Source organism: Lissotriton helveticus, chromosome 2_1 (genome assembly GCF_964261635.1).
Source record: "Lissotriton helveticus chromosome 2_1, aLisHel1.1, whole genome shotgun sequence".
Taxonomy (NCBI): domain Eukaryota; kingdom Metazoa; phylum Chordata; class Amphibia; order Caudata; family Salamandridae; genus Lissotriton; species Lissotriton helveticus.
Genome location: NC_136059.1, coordinates 513202817 through 513228279, shown reverse-complemented (window position 1 = coordinate 513228279; position 25463 = coordinate 513202817). Strand labels below are relative to the sequence as shown.

The following is a 25463-nucleotide window of genomic DNA, read 5'->3' as shown; positions in this document are numbered from 1 at the left end:
AGTGCCTGAACTCCAAAGGGCTCTCACAGCTGGAGATCCAGGGAGAGAAGTTTGTGAATAGTTGGAAAAAAACAAGACACTGTCATCTAAATCCCTGTTGACCTTGTTTCTGGTTGTAATTGAAGACTTTGATGTCTGCGGAAGCCACGGCCTGACATGTTCTTCACCACTGGATCCATTTTGAAATAGCACTATCGCCACCAATAGAGTAATTCTTCAACATGAAAACTCCAGATGGATGGCACTGTCTGTTTTGCCCCTGATCCACTTAATGGTGCCATAAAATTTACCAGTGATGCTAACACAGCCCTGCACAGGTACATACCACCCAAACCAAGGTTGAAGTTTTCAAGCATACCAACAGTAACAGATTAAACATCACTGCCAGTGATAATTGAGGTCCTTCAACTAAGCATTTCCAACATCCTTCTACTATTGGTGCTGGGCGTTTTTGAACTGATGGAAGATAAATTCCCCATGGTGGCCACTGTGAAGCAGCAACTTCTTGTCTGCTGAAAACGTATGAGCCTCCTAATCAGGACCCAGATTTCTTGAAAGCAGATCCCAAAACGGCCTCTATAAAAGTCGTGACCTTAAGAAAAAGGTGTGTGTCTTCTCCTGAAACATATGCACCACCTGACAGAGAGAGCAAAAAGATGTCTGTGGCTAGTAAAAAGCAAAAAAATGCTTGGAACAGTAGCACAGCACCGAAGATGATCCGTGCCACTGTCCTTGTAGGCCATTATGGCCATGAGACCTGGGGTGGTCTCAAGTCCTTTGCTGATGACCTACCAAGAGAATGTAAGCAGGACTTAGAGGCAATGGTACACGAAGGCTCTCATATATCAAACCATGTTATCAGTGTGGCTCTAGATTGGATGGAGTTGGCAGCATCAGGTTACTGCCATGGTATAACCTTGCACTTTCTTCCGGGTTGTGCCACACTATCCTGAAAGCTGATGTGCAGCTCAAAATTGTGTATACTCAATATACTCAACCTCAACATTGTTTGACCATCACAATGAAGAAGAAATGGTGAGGATGAAGAACCAAACCAAGACCTTTAAGGTGGTGGGTCGTGAGGAGACCTCAAACTGCCGGGAAAGCTTGCCATAGAACAAGTCCCTGCCCCACCCAAAGATAGTTTCAGGCTCAGAAAAAAGGCCAAACAGGGTATGCAGGCCAGTCTTAGAAATCTGCATGGCCAACAATTTGATCAACATGGAAATATTTTAATTCTAGTTCTCCATCAATTTTCTCCCATCTCAGGCAAGGGAATTGGATATGTGCTGTAGATATACAAGACACCTTCTTCCACATTTCAATAGCAAAGAGACACAGGAAGTGCCTAATATTTGTTTTTAGAAAAATCACAATACCAATATGCAGTGCACGCTGGTTTGGACTAAAATCCTTTCTGTCGGCATATTTAAAATGTGTGACAGTTGTAGCAGTTCCTCTCAATGTCAAGGAATATGCATCTATCCTTACCTGAACGACTGGTTGATAAAGGCTTGCAGCTCTCAATAAGTAGAGGAGAACTTTCAAACAACAAAAGAAATCTGTGACATTCTCTGTTCAAGTTCTTCTTCTCGGTGGACAACCTTAAACACAGTAGAAGGAAAAATGTTTCCTTAGAAGGATAGAGTGTCATAAATCTAGGAGAAATGTCAGCTCCCTTTAAAGATCCCCTATCCTACAACTCACCAATTTTCCTTACTGGCTTCCATGGCTTCCTGACTTGGTTCCATGGCTTCCTGACATTTAATTATCCCAAATGCAAGGCTACAAATGAGGGCTTTCCTACAATGTTTGAAGATGAATGGTCTTAAAAAAAGAACAGCTGGGGCAACAAACTCTATACCTAGATAACAGTGGAAAAGTCTCTTTCCTGGTGGTGTAATAGAGCCAATCTGCTACAAGGTGTAATTTTTCAGCAGGAACCTCCAACCCAAACGTTTGTGATACCTGTGTCATTCTTAGGACCGAGAGCTAATCTTGGAGCTCTTTCTGTCTAAGGTCATTGGTCAAGGAGGGAAAGTACTTATAACATCAATAACTTAGAGCTCAGAGCAGTCCACCTTAATCTCCAGGCCTTCCTACCATCTCTGAAGATGAACCACATACTTATTTAGACATAAAACACAACAACCATGTACTACAAACCTCCATTATCAGTGGAGATGAAAATGATCGAGTTGTGGGTCTTCTCCAGGAGCCTTTCAGGTTACTTCAAAGGAATCCTAAACCAACAAGCAGATTTCCTAAGGAGATTTTAAAAAGAAAACTACAAGTGGGTTTTAAACTAAGGAGTTCTTCAACCTATCTTTGAAGAAAAAGGCTATCCAACAATAGATTTCTTCGAAACACAAAAAAACAAAATGAAAATAGTTCTCATCCATAATACTGGATCCAGGATCAATCACTATGCTTTTCCTCCAGTTCCTTCAATACCAGCAGTCACCCTGAAGCTACCCAAGAGATTATCATGCAAACAGAGCGTTCTCAATAAATTACAGTGTCAGATCCTCCTGAACCTAGCATTCTTAAATTTGTCAGTGTGGCTCTTAGATCAGGCAATATTTTCATTTGAATCTTTCCCAGTCATGCATTGAGATTATAGGGGAGGCTATACATCCTTCCACCACAACTCCCTATTTTGTCAAATAGAAGAGATTTTGTTTACAGTGTCACCAAAAGTGTACAATTCTATAACCTGCTATGAGAAACTCATAGTGGCGTACTTATTAGATCTGACTCAAACAAATGTACAGTTCTCTTCCATGGTGTGCAGACAGAATATCGAGTTTAAAATATCGAGTTGCACAAATGTCGAGTCAGAAATATAGTGGTTCAGAAATATCGATAGCAAGAATATCGTGGTCAAGAATATCGACCTAAGGTTAGTGTTAAATATCTTTTGCAAAAATATAGTTGTTAAAAATATAGAATTTTTAATTAGTGTTATGTATTTTAGTATATGTTTTAAATGTATGTGATGTATCTTTTTTGTATAAGATTTTTTTGTATTTTTAATTTATGTGTTAAATTTCTAGTAGTTTATATTTTCTTTTTATTTGAATTTTGCATTTTTATTTCTGTAGCCGGTTGTGGGTTTATGGGGGAATAGGGTGGGGAGTAATTTAATTATATTAAATTAATGGATTATTGTTCATTTATTAATATCTGTTTCCTTGATGTGTTATAGTGTTAAACTTGTAAAGTAATGCATTATTAATTAATTAATTAATTAATTAAATAATAATTTGCTGTTAATAATAATTATTTAATTTGTAATCAATTATGTGTAATTAATTTTAGGTGTAAGTTTTGGTGTTTATAGGTGTAAAGGGGTGGGAAGTAATTTATTTTTGATTGATGAATTAATAGTTGGCTGTTAATTAATTGTAGGGGTACAGAGTGTTAAGTAGTTTATTTATTTTCTATTAATAATTATTTGTAAATGTATATTAATTTAATTTGAAATGTATTATGGCAATTGTGTAGTTAATTTTAGGTGTGTATTGTGGTGTTTATAGGTGTAAAGGGTGGGAAGTAATTTATTTTTAATGACTGAATTAATAACTGGTTGTTAACTAATTTGAATTAATTAATTGGTAATTATGATAATTGTGTAATTAATCTTAGGTGTATGTTTTGGTGTTGATTGGTGTAAAGGGTGGGAAGTAATTTAATTTTAATTGATGAATTAATTGTTGGTTGTTAATTATTTATCTGTAATTAATTGGTAATTAATTATGGTAATTGTGTAATTAATTTCAGATGTGTGTGTTGGGGGTTTATAGGGGTAAAGGGTGTTAAATAGTTTATTGATTGTTTATTAATAATAATTTGTTAATTGAAATTTATTATGGCAATTGTGTAATTAATTTCTGGTGTGTGTCGTGTTTATAGGGGTAATGGATGAGAAGTCATTTGTTTTTAATTAATATATAGTTATTAATTGATGTTAATTATTTGATATTTATTTTAGGTAATTGTTTATTTTTGTGTGTGTTGTTTTTACTTTTAAGAGGGTAAAGGCTGGGTATTAAATACATTTTAATTACTTTATAATTAGTTAATAGTAATAGTCTTTGACTTAAAAATAAGTTTTAATTGTGCTTTATTATCTGATAGTTTAATTTAGGTGTGTGTTGTGGACATTATAGTGTTAAAGTGTCTGTAGTTAATCTAAAGTTTATTAGTTTTTTATTATATTTTTTGAATTGATTATTAGTTATGTTAATTATGGGAGTAAATGTCATTTAAAATGTTGAAGTGTGTTGTTATTTGTGTGCTGTTATAAGGTAGGAAATAAAATGAATACATTCATGTATTAATTAATATTTTTGTTTGTAAATATTTTCTAGTTTAAAAGATTTTTTTTAAATATATTTATTATTTATTTAACTGTTGTAGTGTGAATAGTATTTTTTTGCTTCTCCACTATCCAACACTTTTCCTACTGTTGCCCTCATTGGAGTGGTAATAGTACTGTTTACCCCTCCGCTATCCAACACTTTCCCTACTGTTGCACTCACTGGAGTGGGAATAGTACATTTAACACCTCCGCTGTCCAACACTTTCCTTAGTGTTGCACTCATTGGAGTGGTAATAGTAAATTTTACCCCTCTGCTGTCCAACACTTTCCCTACTATTGCACTCACTGAAGTGGGAATAGTACATTTTACCCCTCCTCTATCCAACACTTTTCCTACTGTTTCACTTACTGGAGTTGGAATTGAAATCTTTACCCCTACACTATCCAACACTTTCCCTACTGGACTGGGAATAGTAATTTTTACCCCTTTGCTATCCAACACTTTCCCTACTGTTGCAGTCACCGGACTGGAAATAATAAATGTTACCCGTCATCTATCCAACACGTTCCCTACTCTTGCACTTACTGGAGTGGGAATAGTAATTTGTACCCCTCCACTATCGAACACTTTTCCTACTGTTGCAATGACTGTTTTGTGAAATGTAAGTTAAAATATTTTTTAATAGTTAATGTTTTAATTTATTATAGATTTTTGTTTTTTTATTTTTTAAGTCATTGATATATATATATTTTTTATATAATTTTAAATATTTAACATAAATTAAAAGTAATATTTTATTAATTGTTTTAAAGTAAATATGTACGAATAATTGTTTTTGTGTTTATCTTTTTTATTAAGTTTATTTGTTATATTTTATTGAAATGTATATTAAATCTAATTTATTTTGTTAAAATAATTTTTTATATCTAATATATTTTATTTTATATTTATATAAAAGTCAATATTTTATGCATCTATATTTATAACATCAATATTTTTAGTCAATATTTTTGTACTTACCTGTTTAAGTATAGGAGTCAATATTTTTGTTTTCTATATTTTTTACTCGATATTTTTTACATCAATATTTATTACATCAATGTTGTGTCAGTGAACCCTCTTCCATCATAGTCCTGCTTGCAGCAACAACATTTTACAGGAGGACTACTAATCAACCATCTTTTTTATTTTAATTCCTGTCAAAAAATCATTTTTAGAATACTTAAAGAGTGTCTTTCCTCCTTCAAGGAAACCTTCACCTCCTTGGGGACTCAATTTGGTACTGTCAAAATGAATAGGTCTATATTATGAACAGAGTCACAAGGCTTTGTTGCAGCACCTGTCTTGGGAGAATGATTTTGTAGTGGCTATTACTTCAAGCTTGCAGGGTTAGTCAAATTCAAGGCTTGCCAGCAGCTGAACCCTATATGGTATTCCATGTAGATAGAGTAGCGATGAGATTACATCCTTCTTTCCTTCCAAATGTAGTACCAGAATCTTTCCAGAAAATTTCTCTTCAGTTTTGTTTAGAAATTCATCGTCACCAGCTGAATGCTCCGTGCATTCTCTGGATATCGGGAGAGTTATATGCTTCTATGTTTCTATTAAGACAAGACAAAGGGCCCAATTACCATATCGGGTGGTCAGGAGACCGCCCGACAAGCAGTCGGTGGTTCGACCGCCCAATTACGATATGACCTCTGTGGTGATGGTTGGAAAGTGCTCCTTTACACTGCAGCTTGTGCTGCATCCCAGGAAAAGTGCCGTAGCACAAGCAACAGTGTAAATGAGCACTTTGTGAACACCATGTTGTGCATGAGGGCAGTACATGTGCCCCCTGGGCCACTTTGCATTGGCCCACGTGGAATGGGGGCCCTGTTTGGGCCCCACAAAGTCTCTTTACGACAGCCTTTTCATGGAAGTGGGACTGCCACAAAAAGACTGTCGGAAAGGGACATCATAATCCTGAAGTTGGTGCCTGCTACGCACCGCCTCTTGTCAAAACTATGATTCCGGCTGCCGCCCCATTGGGATCAAATGATCCTGTAAGAGGTGGCTGTTTTCCCCCCGACTTATGCGGTCTGACTGCTTGCATTGTAATGCGACGGTCGGATCAATGGCCTGTCTGGCAGCCAGACCGCCACCGATGGTTCTTGCCACCTTGAAACAATCTAATTCTTATAAGATTGTTTCATATATTTTGGGTCATCCCCAAACTTTTGCCTTCACCATCCTGTTGTTTTTAATCCATTTTTACTGGCTTTCAGACTACACACTCTACAACCGCTATTCATTGCTAAAGTTCTTGTGTTTGCTCCTATAAACATGGTAGGCTTAAGTCCAATTGGCACATTTAATTTACTTGTAAGTCCTAACCATTTGGTGCCTGTATCCTGGGTCCCATGACTAGGTGTAGCTAGCAGTTAGTCTTTGTGTATTTCTCCCAGACAATGAGACAAAGGGGGAATCGCCCTTGGCAGAATGGGCCATCTCTGATTTGATGGGGGGCTGGAGCTGTCACCTACCACACTTGCACATCACACAGCCCCTACCTGAAAGGTTTAACACTAGTATTTTGTGTTCTCAAACATGCTGGGGCCAGTGCAGAGAGGCAGTTAATTCCAAGCACCTCTGGAGGTAAAGCCTTTCTCCTATTTGACAAGTGGGCGCCAGGTATAAATAATGGACCCTCAAAGCCCTACACTTCAGTACACCTCTGGACCTGTGGAAGACTCAGAAGGGATGCTTTGCTGCTTTTCAAGAAAGACTGATATTCTGCTGCCCTGCTGCCTTAGTGAGAAGGACTGGACCTACATCTTGAACCCAGGACCACCAGAGTGATTCCAAGGGCTACTTGGCAGGCCCCCTGATCAGAGCCTCAGGGACAGAAAAGGCTCCGGCCACCTTGAAACAAGCACCTGCACTCTGCTGTGAAATCTACCCCCTCAAGTGGTGCCAGCCTCGTTCTGGACCCTTGAAAGTAGGCTTGAAGATGCCTGGCCAGCACAGCTGTGGTCCTGTGAGCAGAACTGACGAAGCACAACACATCTCCTTACAGCCGCTTTAGAACTGCCGGTGCATGATGCATCCCAGACACCAGACCGTGCATCGCAGCCTTCAACTTTCGCAGAACAGAACTTTGCATTGCAGTACCACAGTTTCCTTAGAGCTGCCACTGCGCGATGCATCCACCACGAGGGATCTCGCTACGCTCTGCAAACTAGTATTTAAGGGAGTTGGTCTAACTTGATCCCTGAATCTGGGGTGTGCTCCATCTTGGTTTGTCTGAACGTGTGACTTTGTCCTTCTTCGGCACAGCCAGATAGCCACAGTTGGCGCTTTGTGCTTTTAGGCACTATTTTCATTCAAATCATTAAAATTGCACATCCTCAGTTTTGGTCTCAAATAATTTTTTGAACTCTGTTTTTCTAAATTGGTGTGGGATTTTTTTGGGGTCGTGTTTTTACTTTATTACTGTTTGAAGTGCTGCATAAATACTTCACACATTGCCTCTAAGTTAAGCCAGACTACTTTGTGCCAAGCTGCCACAGGGTTGTGAACAGGTTCATTTGAGGCTTGCTTGTGTTTCACCCTGACAGAAATTGTGGTTGCTGCTTGAGTAGGGTTCCCTCCCCCCGCAACAAGTAACCCAAATGTTCGAGGCATATGAGCTGCAGATAGTACACTGTGCATTAGATCGCCACTTGGTGTTGGGCTCGGATGATTGCAGGTTGTTGTCTTCTTGGAAGAAGTCTTTGTTAGTCCCGATAGATGACTCCTCCCTTGGACAATACTGCGCATGGGCATCGGCTCCATCCTCAGATTGTTTTTTTCCGCCACTGGGTTTGGATGAAAGTTTCTCCGCTCCGGCCAGGACCTGCTTTTCTGCAACTTCGATGCGCAGAACTTCATAAAACATATACTACCTGCCTTCAACATTGACTGTGACACCTTTCGACGACGAAGTTTCCATTCCGGTCATCCAAGTGGGGTTTTGGGCCTATCGACGCCGTGCGGCCTGCACCATATGGAAAGAACTCCATTCCGAAAATGCCCGAAATGTCAAGCAAAGTTCCCACATAGCGACCACCACGAGGTTTGTAACCTCTGCCTGTCGCCGGACCACAACGAGTCGACCTGCACAGCCTGTGCTTCCTTCCGCTCGAAGAAAACCATCCGAGACCGGAGGGCCCGTCGACATGAGATGAGGAGAACAGCTCCAGCAACGGAAGACATCTTCGACGACGAGGTTCCACTCGTTCCCGAAGAAGACTCACCGGATCTCCTGATCGTCTCTGAGGCAGATGACTCCGACGACTCCATTCCATCGGGTTAGCGCGTGAGTACTACTGCCCCGGCCACACATACGCCCAAACAGAAGGCAAAGGTCAACACTCTGCCCGCTGGGCCCAGTCGAGACCGATCATCTACTTCGAAAGTCCCGCTCTCAGGCTCGACTCCGAAGAAATCTTCCACACCTTCCGGTGCCTCGACACCGACCAAGAGTCTTCCATCGGCTCGAAAAAATGTCCTCCGCCTTCCGGTGCCTCGTCACCGACCAAGACTCTGTCGGCACCGAAGCCCAACACCCTTCGGCTCCGACACCCAAAGAAGTGCCGATACCGAAACCAAAACCAAAAGACGCACCTGCTCCGAAGCTGCACACGGTGCCGAAAAACACACAGCCTGATTCTGAGGCCTCCAAGCCCTTGATCATGCCTTCTAAGCCAAAAACGACACCCTCGGCGCCGAAACCTAAGCCACAGGACGCTTTAATACCTTCCAAGGCTAAGGACACTAGACAACCTATGCCTGCACCGAAAAAATCGACGCCTAAGAAAGTTGTGCCTCAAGAGGACCTTTTTCAACCAGATCCTCAACAGAAAAAGATCTTCATTGACCCGAAAACCGGTCATGTTGGTGCCACACCGCTCAAGAAGAGACCTGCAGCTACACCACCTACACCAGTGGTTCCTGCCAAAAAGGAGTGTGCAACCTCTCCTCTGCACTTTTCCTTTCCTGTCTCTCCTCCTTCTCCCGCTCCTCCCTATATTTCACCTCAAACCTCTCCTATACAGTCTCCATTGTCACCACATTCGGCACAGAATGATGATGAATATGATTTGGGTGGAGGGGACGGGGAAGGAGACACTGCATACCCTGTAGACGAGGGCACATGGAATTTTCCACACACAAAACCTGCGTCTGGGTGGGGCTGTCCATACCCTGCAAATGACCCTGATGTCCCTGAGGCACTCTCATACCCATCTAAACCTTCTCCTCCTGAGGATACTATTGGGTTTGACCAGCTAATACACAGAGCTGCTACATACCATGGTGTCTCCATGCATTCTGAGGCCATTGAGGAAGATTTCCTCTTAGATACTTTTGAGCAGTCTCAGAGATCCGCTCAAATTCTTCCCTTGATCAAAGGAGTGGTTAAGCATGCTACTGAGGTCTTTAAAGATCCTGTGCGTACCAGAATTTTAAACCCCAGGATTGAAAGGAAATATAGACCTGCACCCTCAGACCCAGTCTATATTAAAGGACACCTACCACTAGACTCCTTAGTGGTGTCCAACGCACGTAAAAGGACCGATTCTCAAACTTCTGGTGAAGCACCCCCGCCTGACAAAGAATCCAAAATTATTGATGTGTCAGGCAAGAGAATAGCTGCGCAGGCTTCCAATATATGGCGCATAGCTAATACACAAGCCCTCCTCTCTCCTTTTTTTTGTCAACTCTTTTTTATTAACATTTTCATTTCATTTTCAACATCTCAGTGCGCGCATCTTGTACATCAAATACAGTATCACCAATGGATTGCTATCAGCACTCCGACATCGTGGTTTGCCATTAAAAACGCTAGTGCAGTTTCACTTATACATCGGTCGGCTGAGTCCCGGGCACTCACACATGTCCATATCCTGTGTAAGTCTTTGCGTCACTGTTCCGCTTGGAGTGCCAAATCGTGTATACGTAACTCGGTTGCAACCAGAACATTTGCAAGAAAACAATAGCAATGAGATACAGCATTTTCGCCAGGGTTCAGTACAAAACATTTCCCCAGTCCCCGCCCCGAGGTCCGACTCCCCCCTCTTCTTCCAGTGAATGTGTGTTTATCCCCTCATCTTGTCGTACCGACCCCCCACTTCCCCCGCTCCTCATCTCCTCTCTCTCTCACGTCCCGCATATGTGTCCCCATGGCTACTGCACCCACTCAGCATTCCGGTTGTGGGCCCCCGCCTGCGTGTTAGTATCGGTGTTGCTGCCGTCATTGCCGTCATTAGTGGCCGCGCGCCCCTCCCCGCTGCCCTCTATTCCGCCCTCCGTGTCCCCCGTCGCCTCCTCAGCTATGTCAGTTCCTGCCGCCTGTAATGTGTTGAGCATGCCCTCCGATCTGTCCGCCATGGGTTCTCTGCGGAGCCCCACTGTTTCCTCTCTCCTAATGGCGGTCCACTCCGCTCGGGCCCACGACAGAAGAGACAAGGTCCATGCCTGCACACTGGGTGAGTCTCTCGCCTCCCATCTCTTTGTTAGGAGCCTCACTGCCGTGATCATTCCCAGGTCCAGAAATCGGGACGACGCCTTAGTAGCAGGCGACCGTTTGAAGAGGTGCAAGAGGAATTCAGGCCAGTCACAGGGAATTGCGCGGCCTGTGCATTGCACTAGCCGGGCATGGATTTCCCTCCAGTAAGTGCTAAGTCCAGGACAGCGCCACAAAAGGTGAAGGAGGTCCGCATCTAGTTCGTCACATCGTGGGCAGGATGCATCTGCCCTGCTAAAATATTTATTGATTAAGGCTGGGGTGAGGTAAGCCCTGTGGACTATATATACTTGAATCTGCCGAAAGCGCATGTTCCTGGCAATACACACCGGGCTTTTGAGAATCCTTTCCCATTCTTTGTCCGCCAGCAGCCTTCCCATATCTAGTTCCCACTTTCCGTGAAGGGGGGCCAAATCCAGTTCCGTGTGCAACCGTAGGGACGCGGCAAACCATTTAATGAGATGCCTACCCCTGCCCATGACATGCAGGTACTGCATCGTCAAGTGCTGCGCCGGCTCTTCTGTAATGTCGCCCCACCTCATCGCCATCCGGGCCGTGAGGGACCTATGCATGAGGAATCCCCCGGGAGGGAGCCCAACCTCTGCAACCAGCGTCTCGAAGGAAATCAGGACTCCATCCTGGTATAAATCGCCCAGCGTCTGCACATCCGCCTCCTGCCACTGCTCTAGCATGCGGTGTGTCAGAACACCCGCACCTCCCGGCGAGCCCTCCAACTGCACCGCCAGCGCATATGGAAGCACTTTCCTTGTGAGGTATAGCGCCCTACGAAAGCATTTATATGCCACCCCTAGCAGAAGCGGGGCGGGTCGGGCCCTGGCTGCCAGCGGATGTAACAACGCGGCGATCCTTTCCATGGTGTAGGGCGGCTCACTTGTGGCGGTGTCCTCTCTCCCCCTGTCCGCCATCCAGCGAGCGATCCACTGGAGCTTCGCAGCCAGATAGTAGTGTTCAAAGCAGGGGACGGCTAGGCCACTTTTGTCTGCGGGGAGGAACAACTTCCCTAGGGCCAGGCGGTGCCGAAATGCGCCCCAAATAAAGTTGCGCAGGGTCCTGTTGAGCTTGGTGAAGAAAGATGCAGGCACGAACAGAGGCAGATTCGCAAAATAGTATAGAAGGCGAGGAAGCATCACCATTTTGGCCAAGGCGACCCTGCCCGTGGGCGTCAGTGGTAGCGTGGACCAGAGGCTTATCTGCGCCCTGAGCGCTGTAACCGCCCTACCTAGGTTCCCGTCCATCAGGTCCGCCGGCTGCCAGTAGATCTGGATCCCCAAGTATTTAAATGTGTCCGCTCGCCACTGCACTCTCGTGCCCTGCAGACTATACTCTGGGTCATTGACCTCACCATTAAAGGCAAATAGGCAGGACTTACTTACTTACTTACTTAGTGGAGAAGTGTGGCTCAGGGGTTAGAGGCAGCAGACCCGGAAGCTGAGATCGGTCCTGGACCAGGGTTCAATTCCCCGCCTCGGCTGGTCTTGGGCTAAAAATTCCACGGACTCGATAATTCTCGCCCCGGTGCCTCCTCGACTCACGGGTTCACACTCTGCGACTCTGGGCAATAGCTTGCTTAATCTCCACAACGGCCCCTCGCGGCGGGATGCCTGACTTTCACCTTGTGGATACCCTGCTATCTCACAGGGGAATACCAGGAAGGGTTCCCTAAGCAAGCGCCGGGAAACCCACTGCGGGTAGCTGTGCGCTATATAAGCTCAACTACATTTACATTTACATTTACCCGCATTAACTCGGAGCCCCGAGAGATCGGCAAAGTGACTTAGCAGTGGGCCAAGCTGTTACGGCATGTTATTCACATCCCTGACAAAGACCAAGAGATCCTCTGCATATAGGGACACTTGATGACCACCATCCCCTAGCTGAATTCCATCAGCCAGCAGTTGCCTCATGGCTGCCGCCAGAGGTTCAATGGCGAGCGCAAAGAGCAGGGTGACAGAGGGCACCCCTGCCGAGTGCCTCTACCCACCTCCACCTCCTCCGAAACGTATGGCCCCAGCCTGACTCGGACCACGGGGTTCCTATACAGAAGCTTTCTAGAGAGAGAGAGTACCCCACTGTCACCAGGGAACAGGGTACATTGACAATCAGTCAGAGAAAATCCCTGGATAAACACTTTCATAAGAATTCACTATATTACTACACCCTATCAATCTAGGCATTCATTCACTCTCACTCCCGCACGGATGGGCCAATAAACCGCAGAGATGGTGAATAGTTAATTTCCACACTAAAATTGAACGTTCACAGTCTCTTTAATAAAAAACATAAAAAAGATCTACACAAAATAAGTTTAAAATTTCAAAGAAAATTCTTTGAACATGTATAATAAAAAAACAAGTATTCATAACAATTCATTGTAAACATTAAGCAAGCACAATTACATTTATTTAAATTGATGTATCCAGAACGAAAACATGTTAAAAGTAAGTATAACAGACAGAAATGCAATTCAATCACAAAAGAACCCCCTACACAATATGGCTTTTAAATTCCTTTGCCACTCTAGTTTCTAGATCCAATGGTCCTTAGTTTATAGACAAGTGGTACAGTCAACAGTGCCATTAATACATGAGTCTCTATTGCTCCCCAGACCCTACTTGGTTTCTACCCAAGAAAGTATAGCGTAGACGCGTTTCGGTGCTGTGGAAACTTTATACTGTAGCACCTTCTTCAGGACTGCCGTTTCTTTGGGGTCACCGGCTTCAAGAACTATTATTAATGCCCTCTCTGTAAATATATAGGGAGAAAAACAAGGTATCACTCTTGTGGAATGATTCGTGACACAAATATTAGTAGGACAACACTAGCCGTCATTACAGGGTGTGTTTGTATTACAATCTAGTATCATATGCTTTTGTTTCATAATATTTCCATCCATTTAATGTGTCTTTGACACCTCCCAATCTCGGGGGTCATGAGTTTACTACAAACGTTAAGTCTTGTAGGACAAGGGGGCCCTTCTTTCCTCGTGTGCATGTAATTGCCATCTATACAGTTCATGAATCGTCTACAAGTTCGTGTTAGATTTAAATTCACACGTTCTTTGAATTATATCCCTCCGTTTCTTTTTTAGTGTGGAAAATATACAAAGACTAGAGGGACCTCATGCAAGCATTATCTCACTCCCTTGGTCCTGCCACACATGTCAGTTTATCTCTTCCCCCTCAGGCATGCTCTTACCCTTTGGGTGTAAGTGAATACACATTCACAGGTGTTTCTTAGGTCTACCACTTCTTTTCGTGGCTCCTCACTAGGGCTGAAGTTCTTCCTAGTGCAAAAACACAAGGTGCTATAAGTACCTTTGTACATCTTACCCACTACTTTATGGGGACCAGAGTATGGTGGTCGAGTTACCTTTTTGCTGATATAAGGAAGAGATTAAAGGGGCCTTTCCGCTTCCCTGTAGATATGTAGAGGCACTTCCACTCTTCCTGTTAGTCTGTATATATATCTGTTAAGGCAAGATGTATCCAGGTTCAGGTATTAGTACTACTTGGGCTATACCCCCCATCTACCCAGAAGATTAGGGGGTCTGACACTTATACTGATGGAGGTCATTGTTTGTTCTCTTACCATAAAACTTGATACAATTCTTTATGGACGGGCATATATTTGCGTCGTACCGTCAATCAATTGGATGTGTTCTGTCGGAATAAATACAAATGTATATGTATATATATCTACTTATAATTTGGGCAACTACCTATTTATCTTCATTTATCAATGTGCATATATCTACTTTTTGTTATTCCACCACTAACCATTCTCTCTGTGGTTATGTCTATCTCTTCTTCTTTTTCTGACCCCTTCTTTATATATTTAGTGGTCTTTAACCCATGTTCCCCTATTCGGACCCTTCCACTTCTCCTTTCTAGTGGGTGGTATCTATAGTACTAATTATCCTCTTTTTTCAGGTTTGTTAAGCATTTTATAACATCCCCTAATTTTGTTCTCTTTGTGCCACTAAGTTTTATGTTAGTACTAAATCTAAATATTTGTAACCATTTCTTTTAGGTAACCACTTGGTGTTTACTCTGTAGGGATTATTATTTTTGTGTAATTTTCCTCCCTGTATCTCCCGGGGCCATCCCCCCCTAACCTCTCGACTTTTTACAGATGCTATTGCTCCTTCCTAGGTCGCCCCCGTATTATCCATCGTTCTCCTATGTACGGGTGGCTCGACTCCCTGCCTTAAACTATTGTTGCCCTTCTCTTACCTCGTCTACTTGACGTCCGCGATTCTGCCTCGTCCTTCTGCCATCAAAGTAGCGGGACCGAACGGGCTGTATTTAAGCCGATTTTGATTGTAGGAATTGTTTCCAGCTGGACCGCGCGCATGCGCAGTATCATTACAGACATTCACCTAATGGCGCGCCATCTTGGAAGGTTGTTGTTATTGTTAGACGCTGTGTCTCCGTGCTATATATACTACACCCACTCAGATTTTTATTTGGTCTGTGCATGTTATATAATTAATGTTCTGTCTCGTCCTCGTACACTCGGGGTCATGAGACCGAACGCGCTATATTCTAGCCGATCTCGATTAGATAAATTACTTGCGACTGGAGCGTGCCTATGTGCAGTGTCGATACCGACCTACACCTCTCAGCACGGCAACTTAGAGTTTTTTTTTATTATTAGTGCAAATTGTAGCTACGTGCACTATACACTATGTAAGCTCAGGTTATATATACTCGGAGCATGTATCGTGGTTGAAAAGTTTCTTGCCAATCCTCCTCGGTATTCTATTCTTGTTATGGGTTTCTTAAGATATGTGCCCATTTTCTTCATATAGCACTCTCTAATGTTGTTTATTTGCTATTTATAGGTATTTGACGAGGGGCCGGCTAGGGATAATTTAGAACATTCTCTAATTTATTCAATTTTCTTTTTTTTTTTTTTTTTTTTTAAATGTGGTCCCCGTTCACTTGTCAGTGGTCCTACTACCTATACCCCTACCTTGATATTGTGTTACAGTCAATATTCTGAATGACTGGTCTAGACACGCAATATTTCCTCCTAACGTTTGTATTTATCGTCGGCCCGCTAATTGTCAGATGTTATTCACATTAAATGGATGGAAATATTATGAAACAAAAGCATATGATACTAGATTGTAATACAAACACACCCTGTAATGACGGCTAGTGTTGTCCTACTAATATTTGTGTCACGAATCATTCCACAAGAGTGATACCTTGTTTTTCTCCCTATATATTTACAGAGAGGGCATTAATAATAGTTCTTGAAGCCGGTGACCCCAAAGAAACGGCAGTCCTGAAGAAGGTGCTACAATATCAAGTTTCCACAGCACCGAAACGCGTTGACGCTATACTTTCTTGGGTAGAATCCAAGTAGGGTCTTGGGAGCAACAGAGACTCATGTATTAATGGCACTGTTGACTGTACCACTTGTCTATAAACTAAGGACCATTGGATCTAGAAACTAGAGTGGCAAAGGAATTTAAAAGCCATATTGTGTAGGGGGTTCTTTTGTGATTGAATTGCATTTCTGTCTGTTATACTTACTTTTAACATGTTTTCGTTCTGGATACATCAATTTAAATAAATGTAATTGTGCTTGCTTAATGTTTACAATGAATTGTTATGAATACTTGTTTTTTTATTATACATGTTCAAAGAATTTTCTTTGAAATTTTAAACTGTTATTTTGTGTAGATCTTTTTTATGTTTTTTATTAAAGAGACTGTGAAGGTTCAATTTTAGTGTGGAAATTAACTATTCACCATCTCTGCGGTTTATTGGCCCATCCGTGCGGGAGTGAGAGTGAATGAATGCCTAAATTGATAGGGTGTAGTAATATAGTGAATTCTTATGAAAGTGTTTATCCAGGGATTTTCTCTGACTGATTCCTATACAGAAGCCCCACCATCTCCAGGAATTCCCCTTCCAACTCATATGCCTCCAGTACCGCCCGAAGATATCCCCATTCGAGGCTATCAAAGGCCCTTTCTAGGTCTAGTATCAGGCACCCTGCTCTGGGCCAGACCGCCGCTGCTTCCGCCGCCACTCGAAAATACCTCCTGAGGTTTAGTGATGTGGACTTCGCTGGCACAAAACCATTCTGGTCTGGGTGGACCAGATGCGGGACTATTGGCGCCAGGCGCTCAGCAAGTAACTTGGCCAATATCTTGTAGTCCGTATTGAAGCCCTCCTCTCTCCTTATGATCGGGCTCACTACGACCAACTGGAGAAATTGCTTGAGCACATCCCAGATCAGTACAAAGATCAAGCTACTGACCTCATACAGCAAGGCAAGTTAATATCTAACGCTTCCATCAAATGCGCACTAGACGCCGCAGACACAGCATCTAGAGCTATTAATACCAGTGTCGTTAGTAGGAGACATGCGTGGCTACGCATCTCAGGGTTCAAAAAAGAAGTACAAACCACCATTTTGAACCAGCCTTTTAATCAGAACCAATTATTCGGCCCAGAGGTAGACACTACCCTTGAAAAAATGAAAAAAGACACAGACACTGCCAAGTCTATGGGGGCATTACAGTCTATCCCAGCTCGAGGTTCCTTTCGTCGCTCCTTTTACAGGGGCGGCTCCAAACAAACTGGAACAGACACTAACACGTCTTTCAAGACACAAATCTCGTCCAACAAGGGTTACTATAGAGGAGGATACAGAGGCAATAATACCAAGGGCAGAGGCAGAGGTAATAACACTCAAGCCTCTTCCGCCCCTAAGCAATGACTTCCCTACGCTCCCCTCGCAGCATTCCACTCCTGTAGGGGGCAGACTTACACAGTTCCTGCCTGTCTGGAACTCCATTACAACAGACAAGTGGGTAAGACAGATTATCCAACATGGCTACTGCCTAGAACTTACAGCAACCCCCCCACACATACCTCCCAGACAGCGTCCAATGTCTACCGATCATCTGGCTCTGCTTCAGCAAGAGGTTCTGTCCCTTCTACAGAAGGGTGCGATTCAGTTAGTTCCTTTACAGGAACAAGGGACAGGGGTTACTCGCTGTATTTTCTAATTCCCAAGAAAGACGGGACCCTAAGACCGATTCTGGACCTCAGGCCCCTCAACTATTACATACAATCAGATCACTTTCATATGATCACTCTGCAACAAGTGCTTACACTGCTGCAACAGGGAGACTTCCTTGCTACACTAGATCTGAAAGACGCCTACTTTCACATCCCTATACATCCTGCTCACAGGAAATATCTAAGGTTTGTACTGCAAGGACAACACTATGAGTTCACAGTCCTTCCATTTGGGGTGACAACGGCACCAAGCCTATTCACAAAGTGCCTAGCAGTAGTAGCAGCACATCTGCGAAGACAACAGATCCATGTCTTTCCTTATCTAGACGATTGGCTCATAAAAGCCAAATCGGCCAGTCAGTGTGTTACACACACACATCAGACAATCCAAAGGTTGCACAACTTAGGGTTTACAATAAACTACACCAAGTCGCACCTAGAGCCTTCGCACGTACATCAGTATCTAGGGGCTACAATAGACACGGCTACAGCTCTAGCTTATTCCAGTCCAGCCAGGATACAGAGCATTCAAAACTTAGTTACTGTGTTTCAACACCAACAGTCTCTCCCAGCCAGAGTGTTCATGAAACTCATAGGCATGATGGCATCTTGCATCTTCATAGTTCCACACGCAAGATTGCAAATGCGTCCGTTACAAGAGTGCCTAGCACAACAGTGGAACCAAGCTCACGGTCAACTAACAGACCTGGTGTTGGTGGACAGCCGCACACATCGCTCTCTGCAGTGGTGGAACACCATAAACCTGACAAAGGGGCGGCTGTTCCTAGAGCCAGTTCCACAAGTAGTGCTCACAACAGACGCATCCCTCACAGGATGGGGAGCCCATCTCCTACAACATACCACTCAGGGTCAATGGACCGCTCAACAGCGGCTACTCCATATCAACCATCTCGAGCTGCTAGCAATATTCCTAGCACTCAAGTCCTTCCAACTTCACGTGCAAGGGAAGGCTATCCTCATCCGGACAGACAATATGACAGCCATGTACTATATTCAAAAACAGGGGGGACGCACTCTCTGCAACTGTCCCAGCTTGCACAAGACATTTGGAGATGGGCCATTCCTCAAAACATACATCTGCTAGCGGAACACCTTCCAGGAGTTCACAATCAGATAGCAGATCTGTTGAGTCGGCAGTCACAACAGATTCATCAATGGGAATTGCATCCACAAGTTCTTCAGCCATTCTTCCAACAGTGGGGTCATCCACACATAGACCTATTTGCCACCCACGAAAATGCAAAATGCCCAGCCTTCGCCGCCAGGTTTCCACACCCACTGTCCGAAGGCAATGCGATATGGATGAACTGGTCAGGCAGATTTGCGTACGGTTTTCCGCCTCTCCCACTAATTCCATTAGTGGTGCGCAAGCTCAGACAACAGTCTCTCAAACTAATCCTTGTAGCTCCCATGTGGGCACGCCAACCGTGGTTCACCACGTTGCTGGAACTCTCTCTAGTTCCACACCAAAAGTTGCGGCTCACTCCATCTCTGTTAACACAGAACCATGGCGAAATCAGACACCCAGACCCGCACCAACTGAATCTGGCGATCTGGCTCCTGAAGTCTTAGAGTTTGGTTATTTAAACCTACCACCAGACTGTATGGACATTATTAAAGAAGCCAGAAAACCCACTACCAGAGCGTGTTACGCTGCTAAATGGAAAAGATTAGCAAATTATTGCTCAAATAATCAAATTGACCCCCTGGATGCTTCCATCCAGAATATCATTTGATACCTTCTACATTTACAAAGGTCTAATTTGGCATATTCTTCCATATGCCTGCGCCTTGCAGCAATTGCAGCTTATTTACAAAACAGACAACATCTGTCTCTCTTCAGATTTCCCGCAATTAAAGCGTTCATGGAAGGTCTGAAAAGGATAATCCCACCCAGGTTGCCTCCTTCTCCTGTGTGGAACCTAAATGTTGTCCTTACCAGACTTATGGGACCCCCTTTCGAGCCCCTACATAGATGTGAGCTGCAATTCCTAACATGGAAAACTGCTTTCCTTGTTGCTATCACCTCTCTCAGGAGAGTAAGTGAAATTCAAGCTTTCACTATACAAGAACCATTTTTTCAAATACATCCTAACAAAGTGGTTCTTAGGTCTAATCCAAAATTTCTCCCAAAAGTTGTCACTCCTTTTCACCTCAATCAGACTGTCGAGCTTCCTGTGTTTTTCCAAAACCCAGACTCGGTAGCAGAAAGGGCTTTACACACCCTAGATGTTAAAAGAGCTCTACTCTACTATATCGACAGGACTAAATCATTTCGAAAAACTAAACAACTGTTTGTCGCTTTCTCTCCTCCGCACAAAGGCAACCCCATCTCTAAAGGCGAGATTGCACGGTGGATGGTAAAGTGTATACAAATATGCTATATAAAGGCTAAACGTACACTAACAGTTCCTCCTAGAGCTCATTCCACTCGCAAAATAGGAGCCTCTATGGCTTTCTTAGGAAATATACCACTAGAGGACATATGCAAGGCAGCAACGTGGTCTACACCTCACACCTTCACTAAACACTACTGTGTTGATGTGCAAAGCAAGCAGCAAGCTGCAGTAGGCCAAGCTGTCCTTAAAACTCTCTTTCAGACAACTGCAACGGATACAGGTAACCACCGCTAGAGGGGGTACTGCTGCACAATCGATGCACAGTGTACTATCTGCAGCTCATATGCCTCGAACGGAAAATGCTACTTACCAGTATGCATCTGTTCTTGGCATGTAGAGCTGCAGAGTAGTACACGCCCTCCCGCCTCCCTGGGACTTGTATCCGTTCCAGTTTTCATCTTACTTAGATGCATACGCATGGACATCCTTTCTTTACTTCTACTGACTCCATCATTTCCCATCATGGCGAAAAACAATCTGAGGATGGAGCCGATGCCCATGCGCAGTATTGTCCAAGGGAGGAGTTACCTATCGGGACTAACAAAGACTTCTTCCAAGAAGACAACAACCTGCAATCATCCGAGCCCAACACTAGGTGACGATCTATTGCACAGTGTACTACTCTGCAGCTCTACATGCCAAGAACAGCTGCATACTGGTAAGTAGCATTTTCCTTAGTACACATTTCAATAGATAGGCTAATAAACCCCTGAAAGGAAAGTCCAGAGCTTATTCCACTAGAGGTAAAGTGGTTACCACAGTTTGGCTGTGTAACCTTCCTCTATCAGATATATGCAAATTGGCCACTTGGAAATCAACCCATACTTTTACAAAATACTATTACCTTCATTCTGGAAGAAAAGCTCACTCTAGTTTGATCAAGTTACTCTGATGATTGTTTTCTGTCAACTCTGTATTTAGTGCAATTCTTGAGAAGTAGACGTTTCATTCCTTATGCCAAAGAGTAATGTTTCTTTATTGTAACATTTATGACTATCAATGAAGAGGTTACAATGCCGAATTAATGCCTGCTTACTTATAGTCCTGATTCTGCATTGTTGGAATCACCATTGAAGTCATAAATTACCCATCATCATCCTCAACTTTATATCTTGGCCATGCTGTATAAAAACATCTTAAATTTCCTTGTCCGTTCTGTTTGCTTCAAAAGGAACTGATTGTCTGACGCAACGTCCATTGCAAGCCATCAGTGGGAATCCCCTGCCCACTGGATCTTTAAAAGTTCAGAGTTAATATATTTTGTGTTAATGTAAGACTATCAGGTTGCACTTTTCCTGATTACTTAGAAATTTTAGGCAGCAACTAAAATTGTAGGTGCTGCAATATGTTTTAGATGGATTTTTGCTGTTGATATCACAGTCTAAGACTCTGATACCCTGGCCTTCGATAGCATTTGGAGGTTGCTTTCTTTGTTCATATATACATATATATTTAATGAGAAGTGTTGTAAGGTCCACCCACACAGTGGGTAATTATAATGTTCATGACTTCAATGACAATTCCTACAATGTAGAACCAGGTCTACAAGTAAGTACCCATATATTTTTGGTTAATTACTTTCTGGACAGAAACCTCAAATGTCTGGTTCTTGTCAATCAATGGTCGTCTGTCCTGAGCACTCTCAGCGTAAGTGATTGCTTGCTCCAGATGTGAGTAATGAATGACAACCCCTATGAATTCTTGGCTACTTTTCATATCACAAAAATCACTTGAGGCTGCCAAAGATAGTGGAAATTCACTTTCAATGATCCAGGATGCCAATTTATGCAAGTCGCCCTGAATGGAGCACAACATTCCCATTGATTAGGGCCTGGTATATCAATGGATGATTCAGATACTGTAGACGTTCTGTTGTGGCTACTTTTTGAACTAATTGGTTATTCTACTTTTGCATTTCATCATCCTATGTTTTTAAAATGTATGTATTTCTTTCAGCTTTGAAATCTGAAGGCGATGACTACTATATTAATGGAGCTTGGACGATTGACTGGCCTAGAAAGTTTGATGTTGCTGGAACAGCTTTTCACTACAAAAGGCCCACGGATGAACCAGAATCATTGGAGGCTTTAGGCCCAACTGCAGAAGTTCTCATTGTTATGGTAAAGTTGCATTTTTTGTCTAATGTATCGGAATGACTCTGTAAATGTGAGAAAAAGTCTAATCTTCATTCATTCATCCATTCATTGATCACATGACAAGACTGCCAAAGGTGGGATCATATCTGATATAATTCTACCACATTTAGTATTACTCCCTTTGAATAATTAAGTCTTCTTAGATAATAAACAAACATTGGAAAAAATGATTATCCCAAAAGTCGAATTTCTGGTACTGTGTTGTATTTAGTTATCTAAGATAAACCTTTGGCACAGGTACTTACAGCTTGGCTTTGGCACTGCGCCTGTTCTGTTGAGATTGCAGTTAGCAGTTAGGGATCAGACTTGCTGGGCTGCCTTGTTTTTAGTATTTGCAGACTGCTTTGTTTCCAAATGTTTTTTAAAACTCATACTCTGGCGTTTAAATATTATCATTGAAACATAATTTTTATATTCAGCCAACTAGTTTTATTTTTCCTATACTCTAAGCCTAGTTAGCATGCCTGCTAAAACGACCATTGGCAAAGCTAATAGGTCTCACTGCTGGGGCCTATTAGCTTTTCCAATGGTAACAGCATTGATTTTGCAGTGCAGCATTGCCAAAGAAAACAAAATAAAAAAGGTGCTATGATGCAGCAGTTGCTTCATTTTGTAGGCGTATGCACCACACATGCACACACCTACCAAGTGATACAAGCATTTTGTTTTATTTGCCAAGTTGGATCGGTAAATTAAAATTACCAAAAATATCACAAGTGCTTTATTTTTTAAGTGCAGGGGAAATGGGAGCAACACAAAGGGTGAGGGTGGAGGGAGCAATATGGATGTCTTAGATGGATGGGGAGCAGCGTGGAGGGATGGGATGGGAAAAGCAACACGCAAAGAGCAAAGAAGGACACAGATGGAGGGAAGCACCATGGAGGGTGAGTTCAGGGCAGAGAAGCAACAGGCGAAAGAGCAATGTGGACGGGGCAGGGGAGAAGTACGCAGGTTAGAAAGCTGCCTGGTAGGCTCGACCTAAAGCTGCGGGAGAAACTGTGAACTTGTCTTTCTAACCTCCTGCTCTCTCTTCTTCTCTCATCTCTCACATACACACAAGCAGACACACCTGCGCCACCTCACCCACATACAGGCATCCAAATTCTATTTCAAGATCGAAGGTCCGTTTCAATGGCCTAACTTGTAACTGTAGAAGAAAATACCTTGTTTTTGTTTGTGACTTATTCTTAAATCTTTTACATCTACTCCTTCATGTTGCTATTCTTATGGCATTCACCTGTGCTTTTTAACCCTAGCACCGCATTTTGTATTTATTTATGCGATTTTATATAGCGCGAACTTTACCCAAAGGTGTCAGAGCGCTTTACATAAGAACCAGTTGAAAAACATAAGGACTTAGGATTACATGCGTTACATAAAGGATACAAACAGAAAAAAATTGCAATGTAAAGTCACACAAGGAGGAGATACAAATGGATATACCCTAAGAGTCACATAGGAATGGTAGATAGTACAAAGGTCTACTGCATATACTAGTGATTAGAGTTATCTCTATATACATAGGGAAGGGATAGACATGGATATACTCTAAGAGTCACGTAGGAATGGTAGAGAGCACAGCGGACTACTGCATATACCAGTGATTAGAGTTATCTCTATATACATAGGGAAGGGATACACATGGATATACTCTAAGAGTCACTTAGGAATGGTAGAGAGTACAAAGGTCTACTGCATATACTAGTGATTAGAGTTATCTCTATATACATAGGGAAGGGATAGACATGGATATACTCTAAGAGTCACATAGGAATGGTAGAGAGCACAGCGGACTACTGCATATACTAGTGATTAGAGTTATCTCTATATACATAGGGAAGGGATACACATGGATATACTCTAAGAGTCACATAGGAATGGTAGAGAGTACAAAGGTCTACTGCATATACTAGTGATTAGAGTTATCTCTATATATATAGGGAAGGGATATGATTGGATATACTCTAAGAGTCACATAGGAATGGTAGATGGTACAAAGGTCCACTGCATATACTAGTGATTAGAGTTATCTCTATATACATAGGGAAGGGATAGACATGGATATATTCTAAGAGTCACATAGGAATGGTAGAGAGTACAAAGGTCTACTGCATATACTAGTGATTAGAGTTATCTCTATATACAGAAAAGCAGAGTTCCATTAAGTGGGGTTGGAGGGGGGATGCAGTCGGAGGGGGGATGCAATCACAGCACCAAGGGAGGGACAGAGAAGGGCAGGAAAGTGAGACAAACGAGAGAGGGAAGCAGATAGTAACGATTAAGACAGCGAGGAGTGTGTCAGAAGCAACAGGAGAGACAATAGAAAGGTCTCTAGGACAGAGAGGGGAGAGGTCAGAGAACGCTAAAATGGCGGAGGAGAGAGGTAGCAGAAGAAGCGAGTCATAAAAAGAAAAGAAAATGGCGGGGAGTGTAAAGGTCCAAGTCCGAAAGTCCAGGAAGAGGGCTGCCATAGCCAGCAAGTCCGGGGGGAGAAAGGCAGTCCGCAGCAAAGTCACAGCCTCATCGTCCATGAGGAGCTGGGGCTGAGGAGTTCGATCTGGAGACCAGGGATCAGGGAAGGAAGACCTCAGGCGCCAAGGCAGCTGTTCGCAGAACGGGAGGCAGCAAAGTCAGAAACAAAGTATAAAGGATAAAGGGAAGGAGGAGGGGGCCTCTCACCAGAGCGATCAACAGAGTTTCATGTGGGAAGAAAGATGCCCCGGGTGGAAGGCTGTGCATCTTCCTTGGAGCATCGTGTAGCAGCGCCTCCTCTCCCTCGCCTGCTCCAGCCGGCCAGTGCTCCTGGTGCCGTCGGAGGGCACTCTTCCTCCGGGCTGTTGCAAGAATGAGGCGCCGCCATGTTGTCTCAGCTCACTCGACTGCAATCTCGGTATAGGCACCAGAGGCTGGTGCAACACCTCAGATACCGCAGTGAAGGTCAAAACGCTGTC

At 43.2% G+C, this 25463-nt stretch overlaps 1 protein-coding gene across 1 annotated transcript in view; it reads left to right on the top strand.

Annotated features, from left to right (window-relative positions):
* Positions 1-25463, top strand: part of LOC144820131 (A disintegrin and metalloproteinase with thrombospondin motifs 6) — a 463746-nt gene that overhangs the window by 258801 nt on the left and 179482 nt on the right. The window contains exon 8 of the mRNA XM_078677765.1: positions 22313-22476. Coding sequence (XP_078533891.1) covers positions 22313-22476 — 164 coding nt within the window. The remainder of the gene's footprint in view (positions 1-22312; positions 22477-25463) is intronic.